This window comes from Petaurus breviceps, unplaced genomic scaffold, assembly GCF_028583685.1.
Source record: "Petaurus breviceps papuanus isolate PSGF00001 unplaced genomic scaffold, PetGlider_PUasm1.0 90822, whole genome shotgun sequence".
NCBI classification, from domain to species: Eukaryota; Metazoa; Chordata; class Mammalia; order Diprotodontia; family Petauridae; genus Petaurus; species Petaurus breviceps.
This window is the reverse complement of record NW_027187351.1, coordinates 6,512,652-6,533,674: the sequence shown is the minus strand read 5'-3', so window position 1 is coordinate 6,533,674 and position 21,023 is coordinate 6,512,652. Positions and strand designations below refer to the sequence as shown.

Below are 21,023 nucleotides of genomic sequence, written 5' to 3'. Positions count from 1 at the left end.
GATTAATCAGTTTCTTGTATCTTCGGGTCCTTCCTGGAACAGATCCCAAAGCAATGAAAGCTTTCAAAGTAAGAATAAGACAAGGGAGAGGAAAGTAAAATGATAGGAAAGAAATTAAAAGTAAAACAATTTGGTTAATACTATGTAGGGGGAAAAAAGATATTACCAGAAGAAAAATAGCAGAAAGTGAGATGATCAAGCCATGCTCTCTTCCCTCATGACCATCGATTGCTTCCTTTCTTTCCATCATGTGATGGAAAGGCACAAAAATAAAAGAAATGGGGAGAAATGAAATGGAAAAAAAAATAGATGGAGAGTAAAACATAACTGATGTCTTTATGTCAAAGAAAAAAATATCAGTTTTCACTTAAATACTGCCCCATGAGTGTTCACCTTGTCAAGAAGTAGCCATGTCTGGGAGATAGAATGGGAATGATCTTATTTCCCTGTCTCTTCTCTTTCCAACATGGCTTTGGACTCCAGAAGGAGAAAGAAAGTCAATGTAATAAAGATGGAGGAGGAAGTATGAAGGGGTATTCTATAGTTGATTGTAGTTGCTCAAAAACATAATCAAAATTACCTATATGGTTGACCCAGTCCCTCTTCTTACTTAGGCAGCTAGGCGGCTAGTGACTCTAGAGTCAGGAAGACCTGAACACTTACTAGCTGTTTTTAACTCTGGTTGAGTTGCTTAAACTTCCCCAAGCCTCAGTTTCTTCACCTGTAAAATGGGGATAATAATGATGGCACCTATTCTTAGTACTGTGAACACAATAATACTTGTAAAACACTTGGCAAATCTTAAAGCAACATAAAAATACTAACTTATTACTACTGCTCCCCTTCAGCAAATTCCATTCTGATTCTATCAAATACCACTTTTACCTGTAGCAAAGGCCATCAATTATGAGCTCAAGGGCACAGATCACTCAGAACATTAAATAGCCCATAACAGGTTTGGAAACTGTGAAATTCTACAATCTACTCATCACACTGCAAGATTACATCAGTTCTGAAATTCACACCCTCCTCAGTACTTTTGCCCCAAGAGCCCCTTTCTTCCTCTGATTGGAGGTGGGCATTAGAGAGCTCCTCCTAAACTCCCCCATTTAAGAAGAGTGCCCAGAGTAGTCAATTCATTTCCCTCCAGACTCCAGAATTTTTATCTTGCCTCTGGGCTGGGCATCCTCCTTCTCCCCTCCCACCTCTTCCTTTTCACTTTCTTTGTATATTGTCTTTCCCTTTTTGCTTGTGAAGTGCTAGAGATCAGGGAATGTCTTTTGCCTTTTTTGCGTGTGTCCTCAGCACTTAGTACAGTGTCTAAAAAATAGTAGGCACTTAATAAATGTCTGTGGACTGAGTGGAACTCAGGAAGAACAGTTCAAATTCCACTTCTGACATATCCTAGGTATACGATCCTGGGCAAGTCATATATCTTGAGTGATCTAGGTAACTCTCTATGACTAGAAACGGCAGAGGTACTGACTTGCATTGAGCTTATTTACTCACCCAGGAGGTTTTTTTTAATAATATTGAAATCCCAGGTCCAGATCCTATCCTTATCTTTAGAATGTGTAACAGCATTTTTTTTAATAACTTCCTGTTTATGTTTTGGCAAGGCTATTCTATAACCTACATTCCTTGAGAATATAATGTTCAGGAAGCAAAGGGAGGAACCAAAGAGCATGTCGACCTGCTTGGATAGATAGATCAGTTCGAAACCCTGTAGATCTCTTCTCAGAATGAGCTTCTAACCTTTTCGTTTTGTCAGGTTCACTGTGTCAGGAGGCTTACTAACTGTCTTCAAACTGTTTCCCAAAGCAAGTAAGCATCCTAAGCTACAGTTCATTGTTTACATTTTAAATCACTTAGTGTTTGAGTATTCATTTTAATGGTTAATCCAGGCCATTTCCTTTTCTAGCAAGGCAATTTTTTTTCTTCCTTCAGGTTTTCCTGGCATCCAAAATAAAAAAAAAAAAGGAAGATAAGAACTGAACTTGTTAATTTGGCTTCACTGAGAACATCTTTCATAAAAGTTGGCTAATACCAATGGTTGAATGGAGATTTTGAATACCTCATGACAATCACCTCTTAATTTGCAGACACTCTTTCCTTATACTAATGAGTATCTGCACAATACACAGTCCCTTATTATAAATTTGTTGCACAACCATCCCCCATACTGGTCACTAACTTTTCCCATAGTAGGAGTGTCAGTGTCTGGACCAAGGCTGAGATTTGCCTGTTCAGAGAACTTCCTGTCAGTTCCAGATATTTTTTTTTCATTTTTTCATTATGGATTGTCTTTTTTTTTCCTTAGGTATGGTAGATTTCACAAGAGATGGCAAAAGGGTAGCTGTACAAAATTAGTGGGCAAACTTCCATTTAGAATATTTTACTTTGAAGACAGTTAGTAAGCCTCCTGACACAGTGAACTTGACAAAAGGAAAAGGTGAGAAGCTATATAGCCTTTGCTTTTGAATTTTCCAGAATGAAAACAATTAGATGGTATGTATCTAGGGCAAATGTATCATTGGCTTGCATTTCTCTTTCCTGGCCCCATTTCCACTAATAATTTTTACTTACTCTACCATATAATGTATGGGTTCTTACCCTAGGTTCCGTGAACTTAAAAAAAAAAACATTTTGATAGCTATATTTGGACGTAATTGGCTTTGTTTATAATCCTAAATATTTTATTTTATGCACGACGATCATTCTGAGAAGAGATCTACAGGGTTAATTGGAATGCCAGAAGGATACAAGACTGCAAATAGGTTAAGAACACTCATTCTAATGTGTGTAGTAATATCTCCTTAGATGGTTTGTTTGGTTGGCATGAAGGTGCTACTTCCTTCCATGTAAATGGGGGATAAAGATAGGCAGGGTTAACAGACAGCGGAATGCTAGCGCCTTTTCTGGTTGCTCACACCTTTCCCCTGCACAAAACCAGGAAGCATTTTAGGCCACACATTATTGCTCTTCCTCTTCCTGTAGGAAATGCTAAAGAGACAGAATGATGCCATTGAAACTGCTACATAACAGTCTGAACTAACAAGATGTGAGGAATCTTTGGCATTCTAGTCAAAGCCAATGAAAGAGGCTCTCACTCCTGCCTGCCTTATATCCTTAAGACTGACTATTATATGTCATCTTAGGAAAAATATTTTCCTTATAACTCTTGCCTAGTTGACTACTACATATTCTATTTTTTTTAATTCTTCCAAGGGCTTTCAGCTCCTCGTGCAATAGATAGTCATAGCCACAGACCAACTAAATATTTACCTTTGTAGATTTGGCCTTTCCCTCCCAATAGGAGAGAAGATAAATATAGTACAACATAAAATTGTCTGAAAAGTTTAAATCAACAATTAGAAAGATCTCATCCTTCTCCATTCTACTGTAGCCATGATTCAATAAGTAGTAAAGAGTAGATTTTTTTTTATTAAAAAACAAAACAAACAAAATAACTTTGGAATTAAAATGATTTTTCTTTTTAAATAAATTGATCAGTTGATGAAAAACAACATGCTCATGACATCATTCTTACAGATTTCAAACCATACAAGCCAAAACACAAGTTGTCCACTTGCATTTGACCAATAATTTCTATTCATCCACTGGAAGGAAAAGTGATAACAATTGTACACAGCATTGTACACATTGTAGACATTGTACACAGCACCGCAGAAGCTTCAAACCTTTTTCCAAGAGTGGGGCGCAGAAATGGCCTGTAAGCTCTTTGCCAGAGTACTACAAGAAATTCAAAAAATACTTAGTTGTTTTTTTAAAAGACCTTTATAAAGTCAGATTAAATAATAAGGAAATTTATGGGAGAAGAAAATTAGTATTTCATCAGATTAGTTGGAACAAGATTGCTTAAGAATCCAAGATTAGAATCCACATTGGTCAGTTAGTCCAATAGAAATCTGAAGTCACATGCCCCTACTGCCCAGAGATCATGCATTAACATGAACATTAATGGGTGCTGACCTGATTGCCTGAGAGTAATAATGCAACTCCCAAAGGTGCCTAACTCCTAACCACATATGTCTTAGGTAGTGAAAATGGCTTTTTATAAGAACAAAACCAAATAACTGTCCTGTGAGAAAACTGCAGCCCACTGAATAAACACACCTTGATTCCTTCACTCAAAAACTGTTGGGTATCACTGTTCAGGGTGAGTTGACTTCATTAGTGAGATGATTTGATTCCACTGACCTTTTAGCAATTTGCAGCATTCATTTTCACCTTAATTTTAGCCCATGTCATTTGCCCTTCCCTCTCCCCATCCCCTACCCCTGCAAAAACAATATACCCTTCAATTCTTCCAAAAGGCTATGATTTCATCAAGGTGAATGATATACATCACAATCTCTTGTGATAAGCCATTTTACAAATTGTTGTGGTCAAAATATTCATTACCTTTACACCAATTGTAGAAAATAACAGACAAAAACACACACAACACACACATACATACATACATATACATACACATACATCCCTTCCCTATCTCTGCCTGCCTCAAAATACAACTATTTTATTAAATATTTTTGTAGCATTTTGTTACCTTTCCCAACAAACTCGATTTTCAAATTAAATTGCACTCATAATGACACCAACGTTGCTCTTATATATTTATAAGGTTTCTGCTTTATTATGGTTTTATATCTGGATATAAAACCTCTCAAGCGATTTTCAATAGCATCATGCTTTCCTCTGTGTCATATTTACTTGTTCTCCTAATGTGATCTGAACCAGTCTCCTACTGTGCTTCCTCTTCCATTCTCTTTAATACAAATGGTACAAGCCTCACCAGTGGGAGCAAATCCACTGCATTAGAACAATTAAGACACTGTCTCCGTGTAAAGTTTTGAAGTGTAAGTAATCATACAGAAGGAGCTTAGTCCTGTGGGTTCATCTCTCAAGTGATCAAATAGATATCATGTACAATTCAGGAGTCCCTCTTGATAGCTCCCTACCCTCTTGTTGGTTTAAAAAAAACCAACCCAAGTAGATTGCTAATTTAAGACACATGTGGCTAAAAAAAGTACACTCCCCCCCCAGCCTAATCTCACTGCTTAGGGATGTCATTGTTTAGGACTGGCTTGACATACAACAGGACACACAGTAAGGCACAACTGGGTGGTACGAATACAAATGAATACTTCAGGACTGTCTTTTCCCCCCCACAAATAGTAAAATATGTACCGTTTTCCAGATAAAACAACAAAAAAAGGAAATACATAATTTTCTTATGAAATGCCTATACAAAATTTTAAAATTTACACCATCTGAGCTGCCAAAAATGTTTAAAAAAGTATTTTTTTTTTCACATAAAACTATATCTCTCATCAGTAGGTCCGAGTATACCTGGGTCTAAAATATCCCAGACTGCAGGGGAGGGGATCAAAATCCCTCCTTCTCCCAACATAGGACAGCAATGACAAGTGAAGCTGTACAGTAGTGTATTCTACTCATTAAAAGTGACCCAAAATCCATGAAAAATATATTATCTGGAGATTACTGGTGCCACAACTAGTTAGTATAAGGCACTTCCTTCGAGACAGCAGCACCCTCCAACAGGCAGTACAAGGAGATGATGGGTCAGGATCTGGTTAAGACAAAGGGCTGGAAGAGATTCCTCGGAAGACAGGACCATTTCAACAGCAGGGGAAGACACAGGAGGTAAAAACTTGGAGGTGAAGCTCTACACAGAAGTGGTCACTCTGTCAAAGGTATTATTGACCTCATTTTTGTTTGAATCCAGTCCTTTAGCAGCATTCATATCATTCCGTAAATTCTCCACTGTCTTTTTCATACTCTTTAACTCTCCTGGGTGTGGAGTGGCTCGCCTTAGGAGTGTTCTCTAAAAAACAAACAGCAGAGGGAGTTTTTGTCTTTATTTTTTTCTTAAGGAAAAAAAAAAACCAACAACACATTTTTAAGGCACTTGCACTTAAACATTGTTCAAAAAAAAAGAATGACAAAACAATCAAAACTGAACATTGTGAAGTTATAATAGCAAAGCTTGGCCTTAAAGGAGAGGTATGAAAGGCACCTCCTGGGCTTCTTCATAGAGGAACAGGAGGTCTATGGACATGGAACATTGCATAAGATACTCTAATTTTTTAAAGTGCTGGTTAATTTAGCTGATCTTTTTTCCCCTTCCTTTTTAGCCACTTGTTAAAATAGGTAGCTCTCTAAGAGTGGGAAGGGAGACAGAGAGAAATCTAGGTGATATAAAAACAAAAGATATCAGTAACTTTTTTTATAAAATGCCAAATATCATCTACTTAATGGTGAAATGAAATGCAGCCCCACCCCACTCATCACTAACTGCATTTATCAACAACTCTCTGACAATTAATGGAATGTAGACCAGTCAGTTAAGAAAAGTTTGCTGGAAGAATAAAAGAGATGTTAAAAAGTAACTAGTGAGGAGAAAAAAACCAGGTCGGCTAGAGTATCTAATAGACTGGGTTCTCAGATATATATGCTAAATGAATTTTTAAAACTAGAGAAAAGTTTTCTCAGTAAAATCATTGACTGAGATGGGGGTAATGGGAGGAAGAGTAAGAAAAGAATTCTTTAAAGGAGGAAACACTTCTAAATTAAGAATTATGGTACTTTATGGGGTTTGGCTTCTCATCCTTCCTTAGACTTCTGATAGGGAAAGATAAGAGGAACTATTTTTTATACTGTCAATTGCAAGCTTTTTTCAGGCTCAAATTAAGAGTGTGCTGGATTACTTAGAGTGAGAAACTGTTTTTACCTATGAAACAATTATATATATTGTTGTTCAGTTATTATTCAGTCATGTCAGAAGGTTTGTGACCTCATTTGGGGTTTTCTTGGCAAAGATGTTGGAGTGGTTTGCCATTTTCTTCTCCAGCTCGTTTGACAGATGAGGAAATTGAGGCAAACAGGGTTCAACCCTGTTTTTCAACCCTGCCTTGCCCAGAGTCACACAACTAGTAAGTATCTGAGGTCAGATTTGAACTCAGGAAGATGAGTCTTACTGACTTCAGGCCTAGTGCTCTATCTTCTGTGTCACCTACCAATAAGGCCACAGAATAAAAATTATGTAAAAGGGTATGAGAAATGAATTATTTCTATAAGGTTATTTGAAATAACACTTTAACATACTTTTTAAAAACTCAAATAACAACAGCAGCAATGACCTTTAAAGAACATTTCCTGGAAGCTGGGAATAACAGCCAGATAGACAGGCAGCAGACCTGTAATTTCACTGATATAAGAATTCCTGTATGAGGATATTCTTCCTATCAATACTGGTTGGCACTTTCTTTGCAACTTGTAGAGAGCTCTCTACATCATGGAGAGGTTGAGTGATTTGGCCTGACGCACACAGCCAGTACATGTCAGAAATGGAACTTGAACTCAAGTCCTCTTGTCCTTGAGGCTAGCTTTCTATCCACTATAAAACAAGACCTCTAAATAGCCAGATGGGGTTAAAGTAACAATAAAATGGGGCTATTGGAAAAGAAGATACTATTAATAAAACAATTACTAACCTAGACAATCACAAGATAAAGCTAACATGTTCATGAAATATTTTCTTTTGGCTGTTATCTCAGTTCATCATCCATAACCCAAGTCTTACACCGTTTCTTATTGAATTTATGATCTTCATTTTATAATAAAGAACATGACCAAGCACCCACAAAAAGAACTCAAAACTGTTACTAGCCATCTATGGGCTCTAAGTCCTCAAAGGTACCTAAGTGGTACAGTAGAGACAGCAAGAGGCCTGGAGTTAAGAAGACCTGTGTTGAAATCTAGCTTCAGACACTAGCTATGTGATCTTGCGCAAGTCATTTAACTTCTGTCTATCTCAGTTTCCTCAACTGTAAAATGGGAATAATAACAGTACCTACTCTGTAGGGTTGTTGAGAAGATCAAACGAGATAATATTTGTAAGGCACTCAACATAGTGTCCACCATATAGTAGGTGCTATGTATAATTATATGATACTATTCCCTTCCCCCTTGTCTTCCTCTCCTCTCCCTCAGAACACTGCTCCTTCAAACCTCATTGAACAAAAAGCAATGAATCAGTGATGAAGGCAAAGCCAATCCATGCAGGAGAACAGACTGCACATCCTGCTAACAACTCTTAAATGGTGATTTTGTTGAGCACAAATATAGGTAACAGGAGTTTTTCAATGCAATTTATTCATCTTACTGAGTAAGGTGCCAATTCTACCATAATTATGAATACTCTACACTACAGCCAATGTAAATTGATCACAGAAAGGAGGGAGAGGCACTTGGCATAACAGGAGGCAGGATTAATGAAATAAGACTGAACTCTCCCAAGATGGTCTAGGTTACAGGGAGAAAAGTGAAAAGGGCCCATCATTTGTTGGGAGCCATAGGGGAAATCAAAACCCAAATGGTTCAAGAGTAGAAAGAACTGCTATGAAGGGTGAAATAAGCAAAAAATAGACATTAAAAATAAGTTACTACTTTACAAAGCAGCACTGTAGTGTTGAGAAGAGAAAAATAAAAACACATCATGAAAAAAATCGTAGACTGTAGCTGTTCCCTAAAAATGACTGCCAAGTCGCCAAAATGAAAGATATTGTTTTAAAATTAGCCACTTAGCTTCCAACTCTGAGTCTCCACATGTACCAAGAGATACTGTTCATTTGAACAACATACCATTTCATTATCCTCTTCATCTCTTTCGTCTTCTAAAAATCGGATTGCACTGACTCTGTTGACAGCCCGTTCATTCCACGTTTCGTCTGACATTTCATTGACTAAGCTTTCCAGTGCCCCACAGCGGGGCAAGTTCTCTGTAGGGATGACAAAAAAAGCACATTAAACCAAAAGCTTTTCAACTCAGGCGGTCACTGCCTTCCACACATTCACTACATTCCTCATTGGACTCGACTCAAAAGGCTAGCCCGTGTAAAAGAAAACAGGTTTCAAATCATTAACTCTGAAATGGCAAATAACTCCTGAAAGGAGGACAAAGCACCTTCTCAACTGTTCAGTTAACATTAGAAATTAAAACTAGTTGAGTGGGCAAGGACTGCCCCTCACTCTTAGAATTATAGCATACTCATATAGCCCTTTATAATTTTGTTTTAAAAGGTTTTCTTGGGGCGGCTAGGTGGCGCAGTGAATAGAGCACAGGCCCTGGAGTCAGGAGGACCTGAGTTCAGATCCGGTCTTAGACACTTAACATAAAAACTAGCCCTGTGACCTTGGGCAAGTCACCTAACCCCAATTGCCCTCCAAAAATTTAAAAAAAAAGGGAAAAAAAGGTTTTCTCACAATAAGACTGGGACTTTTGTATTGCAAGTTATTTCCTATTATCCTCATGTCATAAATAAGGAGGAAAGTAATAGGTTAATTAACTTGCTCAAGGCCAGATGACTATGAAATGTTATAGAGGAAAATGAGATATTGAGATACCAACTCATAAGACCATGGGCTATAAAAAGAGACTGTTGAGGTCACCGAATCTGATACTTTCATTTTACAGATGAGGAAACTGAGGCCCACAGATAATAAGTGACCTGCCAAAGGTAATACAGGTAATATGGAGGAGAGTCAAGAACTGAAACCAAATCCTTTGACTCCTCTGGTATATATACCCACTGCACCACAGTGACTCCAAGTCTAGGACACCAAATAATCCATAATTCTTCATATGTTCACTAAATTCTGTGCTTAATATCACCACAGAACTACTTTAACTACATATAGAATCATTTTTGGGAACTCCAAAGTTGAGTGTTAACTCAGTAAAATCTTTTAGCCCAATGTGTGCTGCTCTAGCTACACAGATATCAGATATTAAGACTTTCTTTTAGGATATATACTATCTAACTTCTTTCCCTTAAGTTATTATTACCTGAATTATCTGTTATAATCTGTTATTATCTGAGACTTGGTCTCCCTGTATCACCAGGTTGAAAGAACAACAGCCATTTATTGGCTCATGAGCTTTGACCTGTCCTGTTTCTGACTTGGACCGATTATCCCCTCTTTACACATCCAGGGGATCACCATATTTGAGCTAGAGCTAACTGGGTTTGCCCATTGCAACTTAGAACTGCCAAGCTCAAGCAATCCACCAGCCTCAGCATCCAGTAGCAGAGAATACAGACATGTGCCATAGCTCTCAACTCACCTAAATTTATAAGGAGCCTACATGACTAAGTTGACAGAGGTAATGCAGGCCCTATGCAAAAATGTTTTTTTAAAGAGGCAGCTCTGGAAGGTTCCAGTTTGCTTTAAAATATTTATTCCCTCTTAATTCTTTTCTATGCTTAAGTACTCTTAAGTTTTCCCCTACCAAAATCTAGTGTTAATTTGTCACCAGATAATATCTCCTAGGGAGAGTCACATTTTTTTTTAAACTTCATACCTAATACCAGAATGAAAGTTTTTGTCCTCCATTTAAAGGACTTAAGGCATTCACAAGCAAGGAAGGGATGTACTTCAGGGAAGGTGGGACTCATCCCAGAAGAACACCTGAGATTATACAGCCCACTAGACCCAGATGTTGGAAGAGTGCTACAGGATGAAGCAGGATCATTCTACTCATCCTACTCAGTCCTGTGACAATGTGGAAATGATGCTTAAGTTATATTTACCTTGGCAAGTAGGTTCAGAAGGTAGTTGAGGAAGTAAAACACAAGTTAGAATCTTTTCTCCTGTTTCATGGTCTGTGTCTGTCTGGAACGTAAGCAGGGGCTGGGATTGGTTGTCAGACAGCCACAAAGCCTTCAACTTCAAGTTAGTCAGGGATAAAGGCAGATGCAGTAATCTGATTTAAAGGAAACACTGAAGTTATGACTTTCATTTTAACCAATTATTTTAAGGAATTCCTAATAGTTAAACAAAACAAAAACAAGTAGAGGGCCACTCTGTCAGCTTCCCAAGAGTGAGGAGAAGTCTTCAAGCCAAGTTTCAACGAAACAATGACAGAGTACTGGCCCAGTTATTCAGGGTTAGAGTCTCCCTAGGTGGTAATCTACAGAACCTTTTGCTCAATTTTCCACCCACCTCTGAGCTATTTCAGGGCTCATCAGCAACCCAAGACAAGTGGAAAGAAAGAGGAGATTTAGCCAGACTATAAGTCTTGCCATAGAAGTTGCTAAAAGGAGGATAAGGGAAGAAGACAATGGAAAGGGGGAAAGAAAAATGGGGAAAGGAAAAATGAGGGTATGAGTGAAAAGAGGGACGGGGGAGGAAGGGAAAAGAGAGAGGAAGGAAAGGAGGAGAAAAGAGAAGAATGGAAAAGAAGTGGGGAAAATGGAAAGGAAAGAAGAGGGGAGGAAATGAGATGGGGAAGGAGATAGGAAGGAAGTCAAGGGAAAGGAGGAGGAAAAGGGCAGAAGGGAAAAGGAAAGGGAAAAGAGAACAACACTCCCTCTCCCAACTGTGCCTGCTCACTGTCTGTCCCCTGTGCCTGAAATGTTCTCCCTCCTAGATTCTTTCAAGACTCAGCTCAAATCCCACACAGAGGGCTTCCTAAAGCCCTTCCTATCACCCTTTCCCACCTCCACAACTATCGTCTCCCCACTAAGACTAGCTAATTTACATTAAATTTACATTTACAATAAATTTACATCAAATATGTACATGTGTTATACATACATACATACATACATATATAATACACACAGTTGTTTGCATGTTGTCTATTCCATTAGATTGGGAGCTTCTTGAGGATAGGGACTATGTTTGTGCCTTTCTCTGTATTCCTAGCACTTAGCACAGCACCACGTTGTACATAGTACAATGTAAATACCTAATAAATGCTTAGTGAGGAGGAGAAGAAAAGAGAAGAGGGGGCAAAAGGAGGGAAGGGAAGAGAAAGGAAGGTGGGGTAGAGGGAAAGTTCCAAGCTATTTATGGGGGTTTCTGTCTAGAAAAGGAATATCCTAGTGGTAGAATAAACTTTAGCAGCTTTGGCATAAGTGGCTTCAGGAAGCTTCTGGTCTTGGTTTTTTGTCACTGCCCTTCTCTAACAGCATCAAGCAGATATGAAAGATGATGAGGGGTGATGTGTCTTAGCCCTGCTTATAAATACATGTGGTTTTTAAGTTGGGATTTTTTTTGTTTGGTTGTTTGTTTTTGCTTTTTTGGAGGGAGAAGGGCAGGACAATTGGAGGTAAGGTCACAAGGCTAGTAAGTGTTAAGTATCTGAGGCTGGATTTGAGCTCAGGTCCTCCTGACTTCAGGGCCGGTGCTCTATTCACTGTACCACCTAACCGGCCCCATAAGTTGTTACTGAAACAAGTATTTGAACATATATTAAGGGCAAAGTTTCCATTAACCACTTCACTGTTTCAGTAGTCTGCATTTTAGAGTAACCTCAGGTCAATTCTCTTGTCTCATATTTTAGGGGATAGTTGACTACACATAGACCTCATGAACACACTCAAAAAATTTTAGGGCTACAATTATCTTTAAAGATAATCTCCTGTCTTTGTTAACAAGGAAGGATTCTACTGGGGAAGAGTCATTGGGGAAATGGCAGCAATATAAAAAATGGGGGGTAGGGAAATCAATAAAACATGTTATTTTAAAAAATAAACAAAGATCAATCAGAAAGCAAGAACTATCTTACTTTTCTATTTGTATCCCCTACACTTGGCAAAGTGCTTTTTACATAGTAAGCACTACATAGTAAACTTTTCTTATCTGTTCATTCATTTAAACTACCACCCCCATTTTAAAAACAAAAAATATATATGAGGCAACTGAGATCCAGAAGTAATATTACTTGCCCAAGGGCACAATGCAGTTCACAGAAGGGCCAAAAGCAGAAATAGATCTTTACTCTTAGTCTAACAAACACATATGTGTGTGCATCAGTTTTGGGGAACAACAGCAAACCAGTTCTACCTATTCACTCAATCAGGTCTAACTGATAAATGAACACTCTCTCTCTCTCTCTCTCTCTCTCTCTCTGTAAGACGTGATACATTTTGAAAACTAATTTAGTACGAACCTCCAGGCTTCCAACTACTCTACAAATTTATTTTGAATGAGTAAAGAAACTCCAAAGGCATAACTGTTAATCATAAGAGTCATGGAATTTATGGCAAAGACTTAGTCAAATACTTCCTTCAATCAGAGGGATGGATCGGTGTTTTAAAATTAAGAATCACAGTGGAAGTGGTGAGGGGAATTACAGCTGTAGAGCCAGAAAGAATCTCAGAAATCACCTGGATCAACCCCTTCATTTTTACAGATAAGGAAACTGAGGCCCAGAGAAATAATGTGACTTCCTCAGGGTATATCAGATAGCAAGTAAACATAAGAGGTGAAATTTAAACCCAGGAGGTCCAGTGACTCCTTAGCTCGTGAATTTTCCATTGTACCACACTGTTTCCTGACTAGTCATGGTACTTGTTTTAAAAGTTATCAACAAAGTCATTACCCCAATAATCCTCTACACTCCTGAAAAAGATTAAAGGATGGGGCGGCCAGGTAGCACAGCGAGTAAGAGCACCGGCTCCAGTGTCAGGATGACCTGGGGATCGAATCCGGGCTCAGACACTTAGCACCCACCCAGAAACACCTGGCCATGTAACCTTGAGCAAGTTACTTAACCCCAATTGCTTAGGGGTGGCCACGTGGCTCAGCAAGTAAGAGCACCAGCTCCAGTGTCGGGATGACCTGGATCAAATCCAGGCTCAGATACTTAGCACCACACCCAGAAATAATAACTGGCTGTGTAACCTTGAGCAAGTTACTTAACCCCGATTGCTTTAGAGAAAAAAAAAGAAAAAGATTAAAGGTGAACAAGAAATAACTGTTCTTTTTTGCTAAGCTCCTTTGGAAATAGTTTACTTTCCTCTAAAAAAAAAGATGAAAATGATAGACTCTACTCACTATATTTCAAACAAACTTGCTCCTCACATCTCTAATGTGGAGTTTTGATAAGTAGGTATTAATAGGGTTCTTACTTTTGCTACAAGTCCAACTTATTTCTTAGTTAACATTGACAGAGATTTCATTAACGTACAAGAGGAATTCTCACCAATGGATTGTTGTAATCCCTCTTTCTTGACCATTCAGATATAATAAGTAGTCAGTAAAACTGTAGCTTTGAATCAAGAGTCCTCAGAATAAAGTAAATAAAGCTTCATATTCATGTGGTGGCAACTATAATGTTTTGTTTTTTATAAAGTTTTCTGCAATATTCTATAAAATTATTCTGAACAAAATAAAGCATGAAAAATTTAAGAAACCGTTTTGGAGAAAAAAAAGGCATGCAGAAATTGAAAACATGATACTACTTAAAATTAAATGCCTATTTAATAGTGATATTTTCAAAAGTAGGGGTTGAGCTAATGATAAGTGGATAAGCAAATAAGCTAGAGATGGTGATAAGTAGATTTTAGAAGAGGATCCATAAAATCTATAAGGATTTCTATAATATTTTTGGAAAATTTTCCCAAGGTATTAGTTATATCAGTTTGTCATATGACTTCTATAAATCAAACTATTTCTAATTAGTCCAGTAAGGGCTATTCCTCACTTAAATATATTCCTTTAAAAAAGCACAAGCAATTAAAGTACATTAAAATCTTTCCTTATTTTGTTCAGTAAGAAGGAACAGTTATTTTTGGTGCCAATTACTATTTTGTACGATTGTTCTTTGTTTTGTTTTAAAGAGTACTTCTGATGCTGGACTCGAAACAGAGGGTCTATTATATCCTATCATTTTCCAGACTGCTGAAAACTACAAGGTCTTAGGAAAAAGAACAGTCATCCTGTCCACCATTTTAATTAGAAAAATTAAATATTTCCTATATTACACAGATAAAAATTAAACAGTTTAATGGAAGTATGATCTCAATGATAAAGGTATTGACTGAAGATACAAAAGACAGCATGCATACTCATGTATTCTCATACTGTGCAACTCTTGCCCTTGCCCTTCCAAAGATCATCCATAAACAATCCATTTAGTCAACATGGGGGAGGCTTTTCTCTAGGTCTTCTGATATTCTGGAGGCACCATGTATTCTACTAAACTCTTCTTACAATCAGAAATTTCCTAGATTATCTACTTTATCTATGTTACTTCTTTCATGAAACACTGGCAATAAACTGCAGTCTTAAACCCACATGTGTCTATTCCTTTGGGACAACTATGTTTTTGACTTTTTGAAGATTTCAGTGTCTTAGCATTTGTAGCCATATAGCATCACTTTCTAGTGATTATTCTAGTGACTATTCTTCTGAATACTGATGCTTAAAAAAGGTAGTCTTGGCTATTGGAATAGTTTAGAATTGCTGATAGCATTGTGCAATTCCCTAAATGCAATTCAGCCACCTCTCATCCTTCCGTTTAATTTTGGACCCAGTTCATTGTCCATTTGCAAAGTTTGTCCAAAGTGGTTTTGTGATTGCCATCACAACCACTGACAGCACTGGGGTAGAGCATGTCAACAGCTCATCTAGATACATGTCATAGCCTAGACAACAGGCATTTTTTCGTTCATTTGGTATCTCCCTTATGGAATATTAGATTGGTCTTTTTTCAATAGCCTTGAATTTCATTAAGGAGCTACAATAGCACTTCATGCTTGATGCAATTGAAGCATCATTTTCAGAAGCAACAGTGTCAAAAGTTGTACCAAACTTCCTAGTGCAGTAAATCTCCCTAGTGCAGCCTGAACCAGATTCTAATTGGGGAATGTTTAAAAAATAAATTAAAATATTGTACAACATAGATAATACTAAATAGTAGTTTTCTAAGTCAATATAGGGTGTGTAGGAATCACTCTCTATTTGGATTTGACACCAATGATTTAAGGTGAATCTCTCATATATCTGAAGTCCATTTAGGGCATCCTCCATGACAGAGGCAAACATCTATAATGGGTATGTATTTGGAATGAAATGGAGTAAATGTTAAGTGCCTACGATATACTAGAAACTACATTAAATACTTTACAAACATAATCTCATTTGCTTTCTGCTCCATTCCTTGTTTTAGAGTTAATGAGCAAAATTACCTTTATAATTGCATCCATCTATCAAGGAAACTTGCATGATCTCTGTATGTTCATGTAAGATAGACTTTTCTGGAGGAGAAAACTGAGGACCATACTTTATTCTCTCAAGTAAGTGTTGAGTTAAAAAAAAAAATAATCAATAATTTTTAAAAAAGGAATCTTGACCACTTCTAGGTCTATATCCCAAAGATATCAAAGGAAAAAGAAAAGGACCTATATTTATGAAGGTATTTGTAGCAGTTCCCATCAATTGGGAAATGAGTGAACACATTGTGGTATATGATTTTGATAAAATCTCTTAAGTCATTTCAACTTCCCACGACCCCATTTGGGGTTTTCTTGGCAATGATACTGGAATGGTTTGCCATTTCCTTCTCCAACTCATTTTAAAGATGAGGAATTGAGATAGAGTTAAGTGACTTGCTCGGAGTCACATAGCTAGTAAGTATCAGAGGTCAAATTTGAACTCAGGTCCTTCTGACTGCAGAGCTAGTGCTCTATCCATTATGCCACCTAGCTGCCCCTTTGAGAGCATACTGTTGTGTTGTAAGAAATGATGAGCAGGATGCTTTCAGAAAAATCTAGTAAAACTTACATGAACTGATGCAAAGTGAAATAAACAGAACCAGAGAACTGTACACAATAACAGCAATATTGCATGATGATCAAATGTGGATGACTTAGCTATTCTCAATAACACAATGATCCAAGGCAATTCCAAAGGACTTATAATGAAAAACACAATCTACCTCCAGAAAAAAGAATTGATGGAGTCTGGATGTAGAATGAAGCATACTTTTGACTTTAGTATTCCTGGGTTGTTTTGTTGTTATTGTTTGGTCTGTGTTTTCTTTCACAACATGACTAATATGGAAATATGTTTTATATAGGTGCACATGTATAACCTATATCAAATTGCTTGCCTTCTCAATGATATGGAGGTGAGGGAGGGAGAGAATTTGGAAATTTTTTTTTAAATTTTTAAAAATCAATGTTAAAAATAGTGTTTATATATAATTAGAAAAATAAAATGTTTAATAAAAAAGGGAACCATATTCTCTGTAACTTCAGACAACTGTCTGAAGACATGATATGCTACAGATAGTATTATGTGAGTTCTTATATTGCTAGTCACCTTTCTTTTACTGATTCAGGCAATTTTCTAGTATCCTTTAGTTATCCTTATGGCAATTAGCTTTAGTAGGAAATGGAATTAGCTCAAACTGATGTCTTTTCCTTTTTCCATTTCTCATTTTTTGTTATCAGTTATTTGTTTTCTTGAATAGGTCAGGTTGGAGCTGTTCTAATTGTCTAATAGCATCACTTTTATAATCTTCATTTTTTCTTCTGGTACAGTTCAGATGTTTACCTTTGCTCTAATGAATCAGTGAGCTGAAGAGGGCTGATTCAGAAATGACTCCTGTATTAATCAGCTCTCATTTCCTATCAAGATAATAAACTTCACTTTTTTGGTAACATCCTTTCTCACTAAACTTTAACTCTCTTCCAGAAGAAAGTTTTTATCATATTTAAGTAAGAGAAGTCTCAGTAGACTATCAGTCTTTGTCCTATTTCTCACCTTATGTCTGAACAATAATGTTCTAACACAATTTCCATTGATCCTTGTCACCTAATACTTGATGACTTCAGTATATACATGGTGACTTAGTCTGAGGAATATTATTATTATTGTTATTACTATAGACTTTGTCTCCCTCTTTCACCCAGGTTGGAAATGAAAGGTCACTCATGGGCCTGATCCTCTTAATGTCTGTCATGGAAACTTTGACCTGCTTTATTTCTGACCTAGACTCGTCTACCTCTTTCTTAGGCAGTCTGATGACACTACTCTTCCCTCCTCCATATTGCTACTGGAGTGAGCATTGACATTCAATTGGCTTAACCTACTGCAGCTCAGAACTCCTGAGCTCAAGCTATCCAGAAGCCCTAGCCATCCTGGCAGCAGCTATTACAAGCATGTGCCATCATGCTAGGGAAACAGATACTGTTGTTTTATCTGAGATTATATTTATGTTAGTCCTTTTGTTTATGTTCACCACAAGAACTTCAAGGTGAAATGATGAAGAAGCCAAGAAAATGATACTTTAAAGGATTAAAGACCCTGGGTTGGAAGGGACCTCAAAGATCATCAATTTCAATTTCATTTTACAAATAAAGACACTGAGGCCCAGGAAGAGTAAGTGGTTTGCTTGACATCATGAAAGTAGTAAGCAAGAGAATCAGGACCTGAACCCAGATCTTCTGACTTCAGAACCAAAACTCTTACCATTGTATTAAGCTGTTACCTTTGGGTACACAAATGAAACCACCTGTGACATTTCTTATTTGCCTCTCCAAGAAGAACCTATGGAATCACTTTTTGATTAAGTTACAATTTCCTTATGGTTTTATTTATAATTAAAATGTCAATAGTTATGCTTTATCCAGTAATATGTGAATTAGTTGGTCACTGAACACACAGAGTACCAAAAATTAATCAATCAAAAAGCATTTATGAAGAGCCTACTGTGTGCCAGGATCTATACTAAGTGCTAAGGATACAAAGTCAAAATTGAAACAGTCCTTGTGCTCAGGGAACTTACATTTTAATGGGGAAGAGTTCAATTAATGCTGACACACAATCTAAAATCTGCATTATACTTGCAACTTACGTTATGTTCCCATTTCTGCCACCAACAATGATTGACGAAGTAATGAGATTCTCTATGCATAGCTAGGCTGGTCTTTAGTAAGCAGATGTAGTCTGTCATTAGGGTCTTTCCAGATTGTCAGCAAGCTTATACTTTACTGGTATAGTCCTTGAGAATCCACAAGAACCCTTATCACTCCTGTGCCACAATGAGGCACTGGAGCAGTATTTTGGTGGGAAAATACATAACTTGAAAAATGGAAAAATAACTCAAGCTAGCTATGAAGAAACACTGAATTTCACCTTAAATCTCACACAAAAGGTTTAAGAAGACCGGGAAAAAAGTTGCTAATCAGCTGTAAGTCGGAAATCCATGTCCACCATGGGAGTATATGGCAATAACCTCTTTAGAGAGGCAAATTTTATAATAATTGTGTAACCCCAGTCTGACACTAATGACTAGGATGAATCACCCACCAGTCCTCCTGCAAAGAATCAGAGTACCAGCTTGAGGGCAGTTATAAGAGAGAGCCAAGTAAACAATACACACAAGCTTATTTGCAAGTATCTTGTGGGCAGAAGTAATCCCAGTGGTGGTAGATGGAAAAAGAAAGGCAATGTTCATTGAGAGTCTGGGCACAGGACCTCTCCATGTTAAGTCTGGCTCTCCTACTGATTTGCTGTGTGTGGTTTGGGAGGGGAAAAAAATACACAAGACTCTGTTTCTCAGAGCCTTTCCCTCCTTGTTACTACATAGAAAATAGGTCAAGGAATATCAGCCTTTCCTTATGTAGTCTATAAACCATATAATACTGATTTAATTTTAAAATGGCATACTTTATATGACAGGCCACAATGTAGAGTGGATAGAGATGATTTGGAGCCTGGAAGACCAGAGTTCAAAAATCTGCCTTACACACACATTGGTCATATGTCTCTGGGCAGGTCACTTGACTTTGTGGAGCCCTAGACTAGGAGTCAGCAAACTGTCCAGCTGCCCTTTTTTGTATAACCTATGAGCTAAGAATGGTTTTTACATTTTTAAATGGTTGAAAAAAAAAAAGAACATTTTGTGAAATGAAAATTATATGAAATTCAAAATTCAGTGTCCATAAATAAAGTTGTATTGAAACTACAGCCACAGTCATTTGTTTAGTTTTGTCCACGACTGCTTTTGCACTACAACAGCAGAATGAAGGAGCTGTGGCACGGACTACAAGGCCACAGATCCATGATGCAGTTATAACTTGACGGTGTCTTGAGTATCACACATTACTCCTATACCTTTTGTTTTCTTCTTAGTACCAAGTATATACCCATCATGTCAAAAAAAGAGAAATAAAGAGAAGGGGGGGAAAGTTTATTTTGACTTTTTGAGCTCAGGACCAAGATTTTAAAAGAATTTCACTCTCCCCCCACACACACACACACAAAAGAATTTCAACCTAAATAAAGTCAAAATCACACTGATATGTGAAACTTAGACTGTAATAAAGTCGATTCAATGAGAACTGATGTTGTTCGAATCACAAGTGATATCAAGCTGCTCTATATGCTGTCAGAAGTTAAAACAAGTAGCAAAGGGGCGGCTAGGTGATGCAGTGAGTAGAGCTCCGGCCCTGGAATCAGGAGGACCTCAGGATCCGGCCTCAGACACTTAGCACACACACACACAAAAATTAGCCATGTAACCTTGGGCAAGTTACTTAACCCCAATTGCCCTCCAAAAAGCAAAAAAACAAACAAACAAAAAACAAGAAGCAAGATCTTCATTCCCACACAAATTTACAGCAGATCTATTATTCCAAACTCATACTACGGCTCCAGCAGTCTTTTTCAGACTTTGATACAAGCACAAAAGAAACTTCCATATTTCAAAATCCATTTAATTCTGCAATTGAGGAGTTTCCACCTAACCTTCAAACGGTAGCAATTAATCTACATTGTAATGACATGGTAGAAGGCAAATTTCAAGAGAAGAGTCTCACTAAATTCTATAAATGCCTTCTAAGCAATGAATAAGTTCAATTAAAACCTTATGCTCATAGACTGAGATCAATTTTTGGCAGTCCTATTATATGAAAGATGTATTCAAAGATGAACTATGTAAAATTTCATTACAGGTGAGCATTAATAGATTAATATTTGCAATCGATTTTGATGATAAGGAATACTAACTCTGAATGCCAATTAAGTGAAATATTATCCCACCAAAAAGTAATAGACCTGTATTACTAAAAATTGTGCTCAATTACTATTTCTATTACATTTTGAATTTCTTCAATAAAAATTTGTGGAAATTTATTCTCTCTCTTGTTATATATATGTACCTATATAATATCCCT

The 21,023-nt window shown here is 37.3% G+C and overlaps 1 protein-coding gene across 1 annotated transcript in view; it reads right to left on the bottom strand.

Annotated features, from left to right (window-relative positions):
* Positions 1 to 3,421: 3,421 nt before the first annotated feature.
* Positions 3,422 to 21,023, bottom strand: part of LRRC1 (leucine rich repeat containing 1) — a 184,856-nt gene continuing 167,254 nt past the window's right edge. Inside the window, exons 12-14 of the mRNA XM_069070632.1 lie at positions 10,641 to 10,813; positions 8,692 to 8,828; positions 3,422 to 5,872 (exon numbers count right to left, since the gene is read on the bottom strand). Of these exons, the coding sequence (XP_068926733.1) occupies positions 5,714 to 5,872; positions 8,692 to 8,828; positions 10,641 to 10,813 (469 nt within the window). The 3' untranslated portion in view covers positions 3,422 to 5,713. The remainder of the gene's footprint in view (positions 5,873 to 8,691; positions 8,829 to 10,640; positions 10,814 to 21,023) is intronic.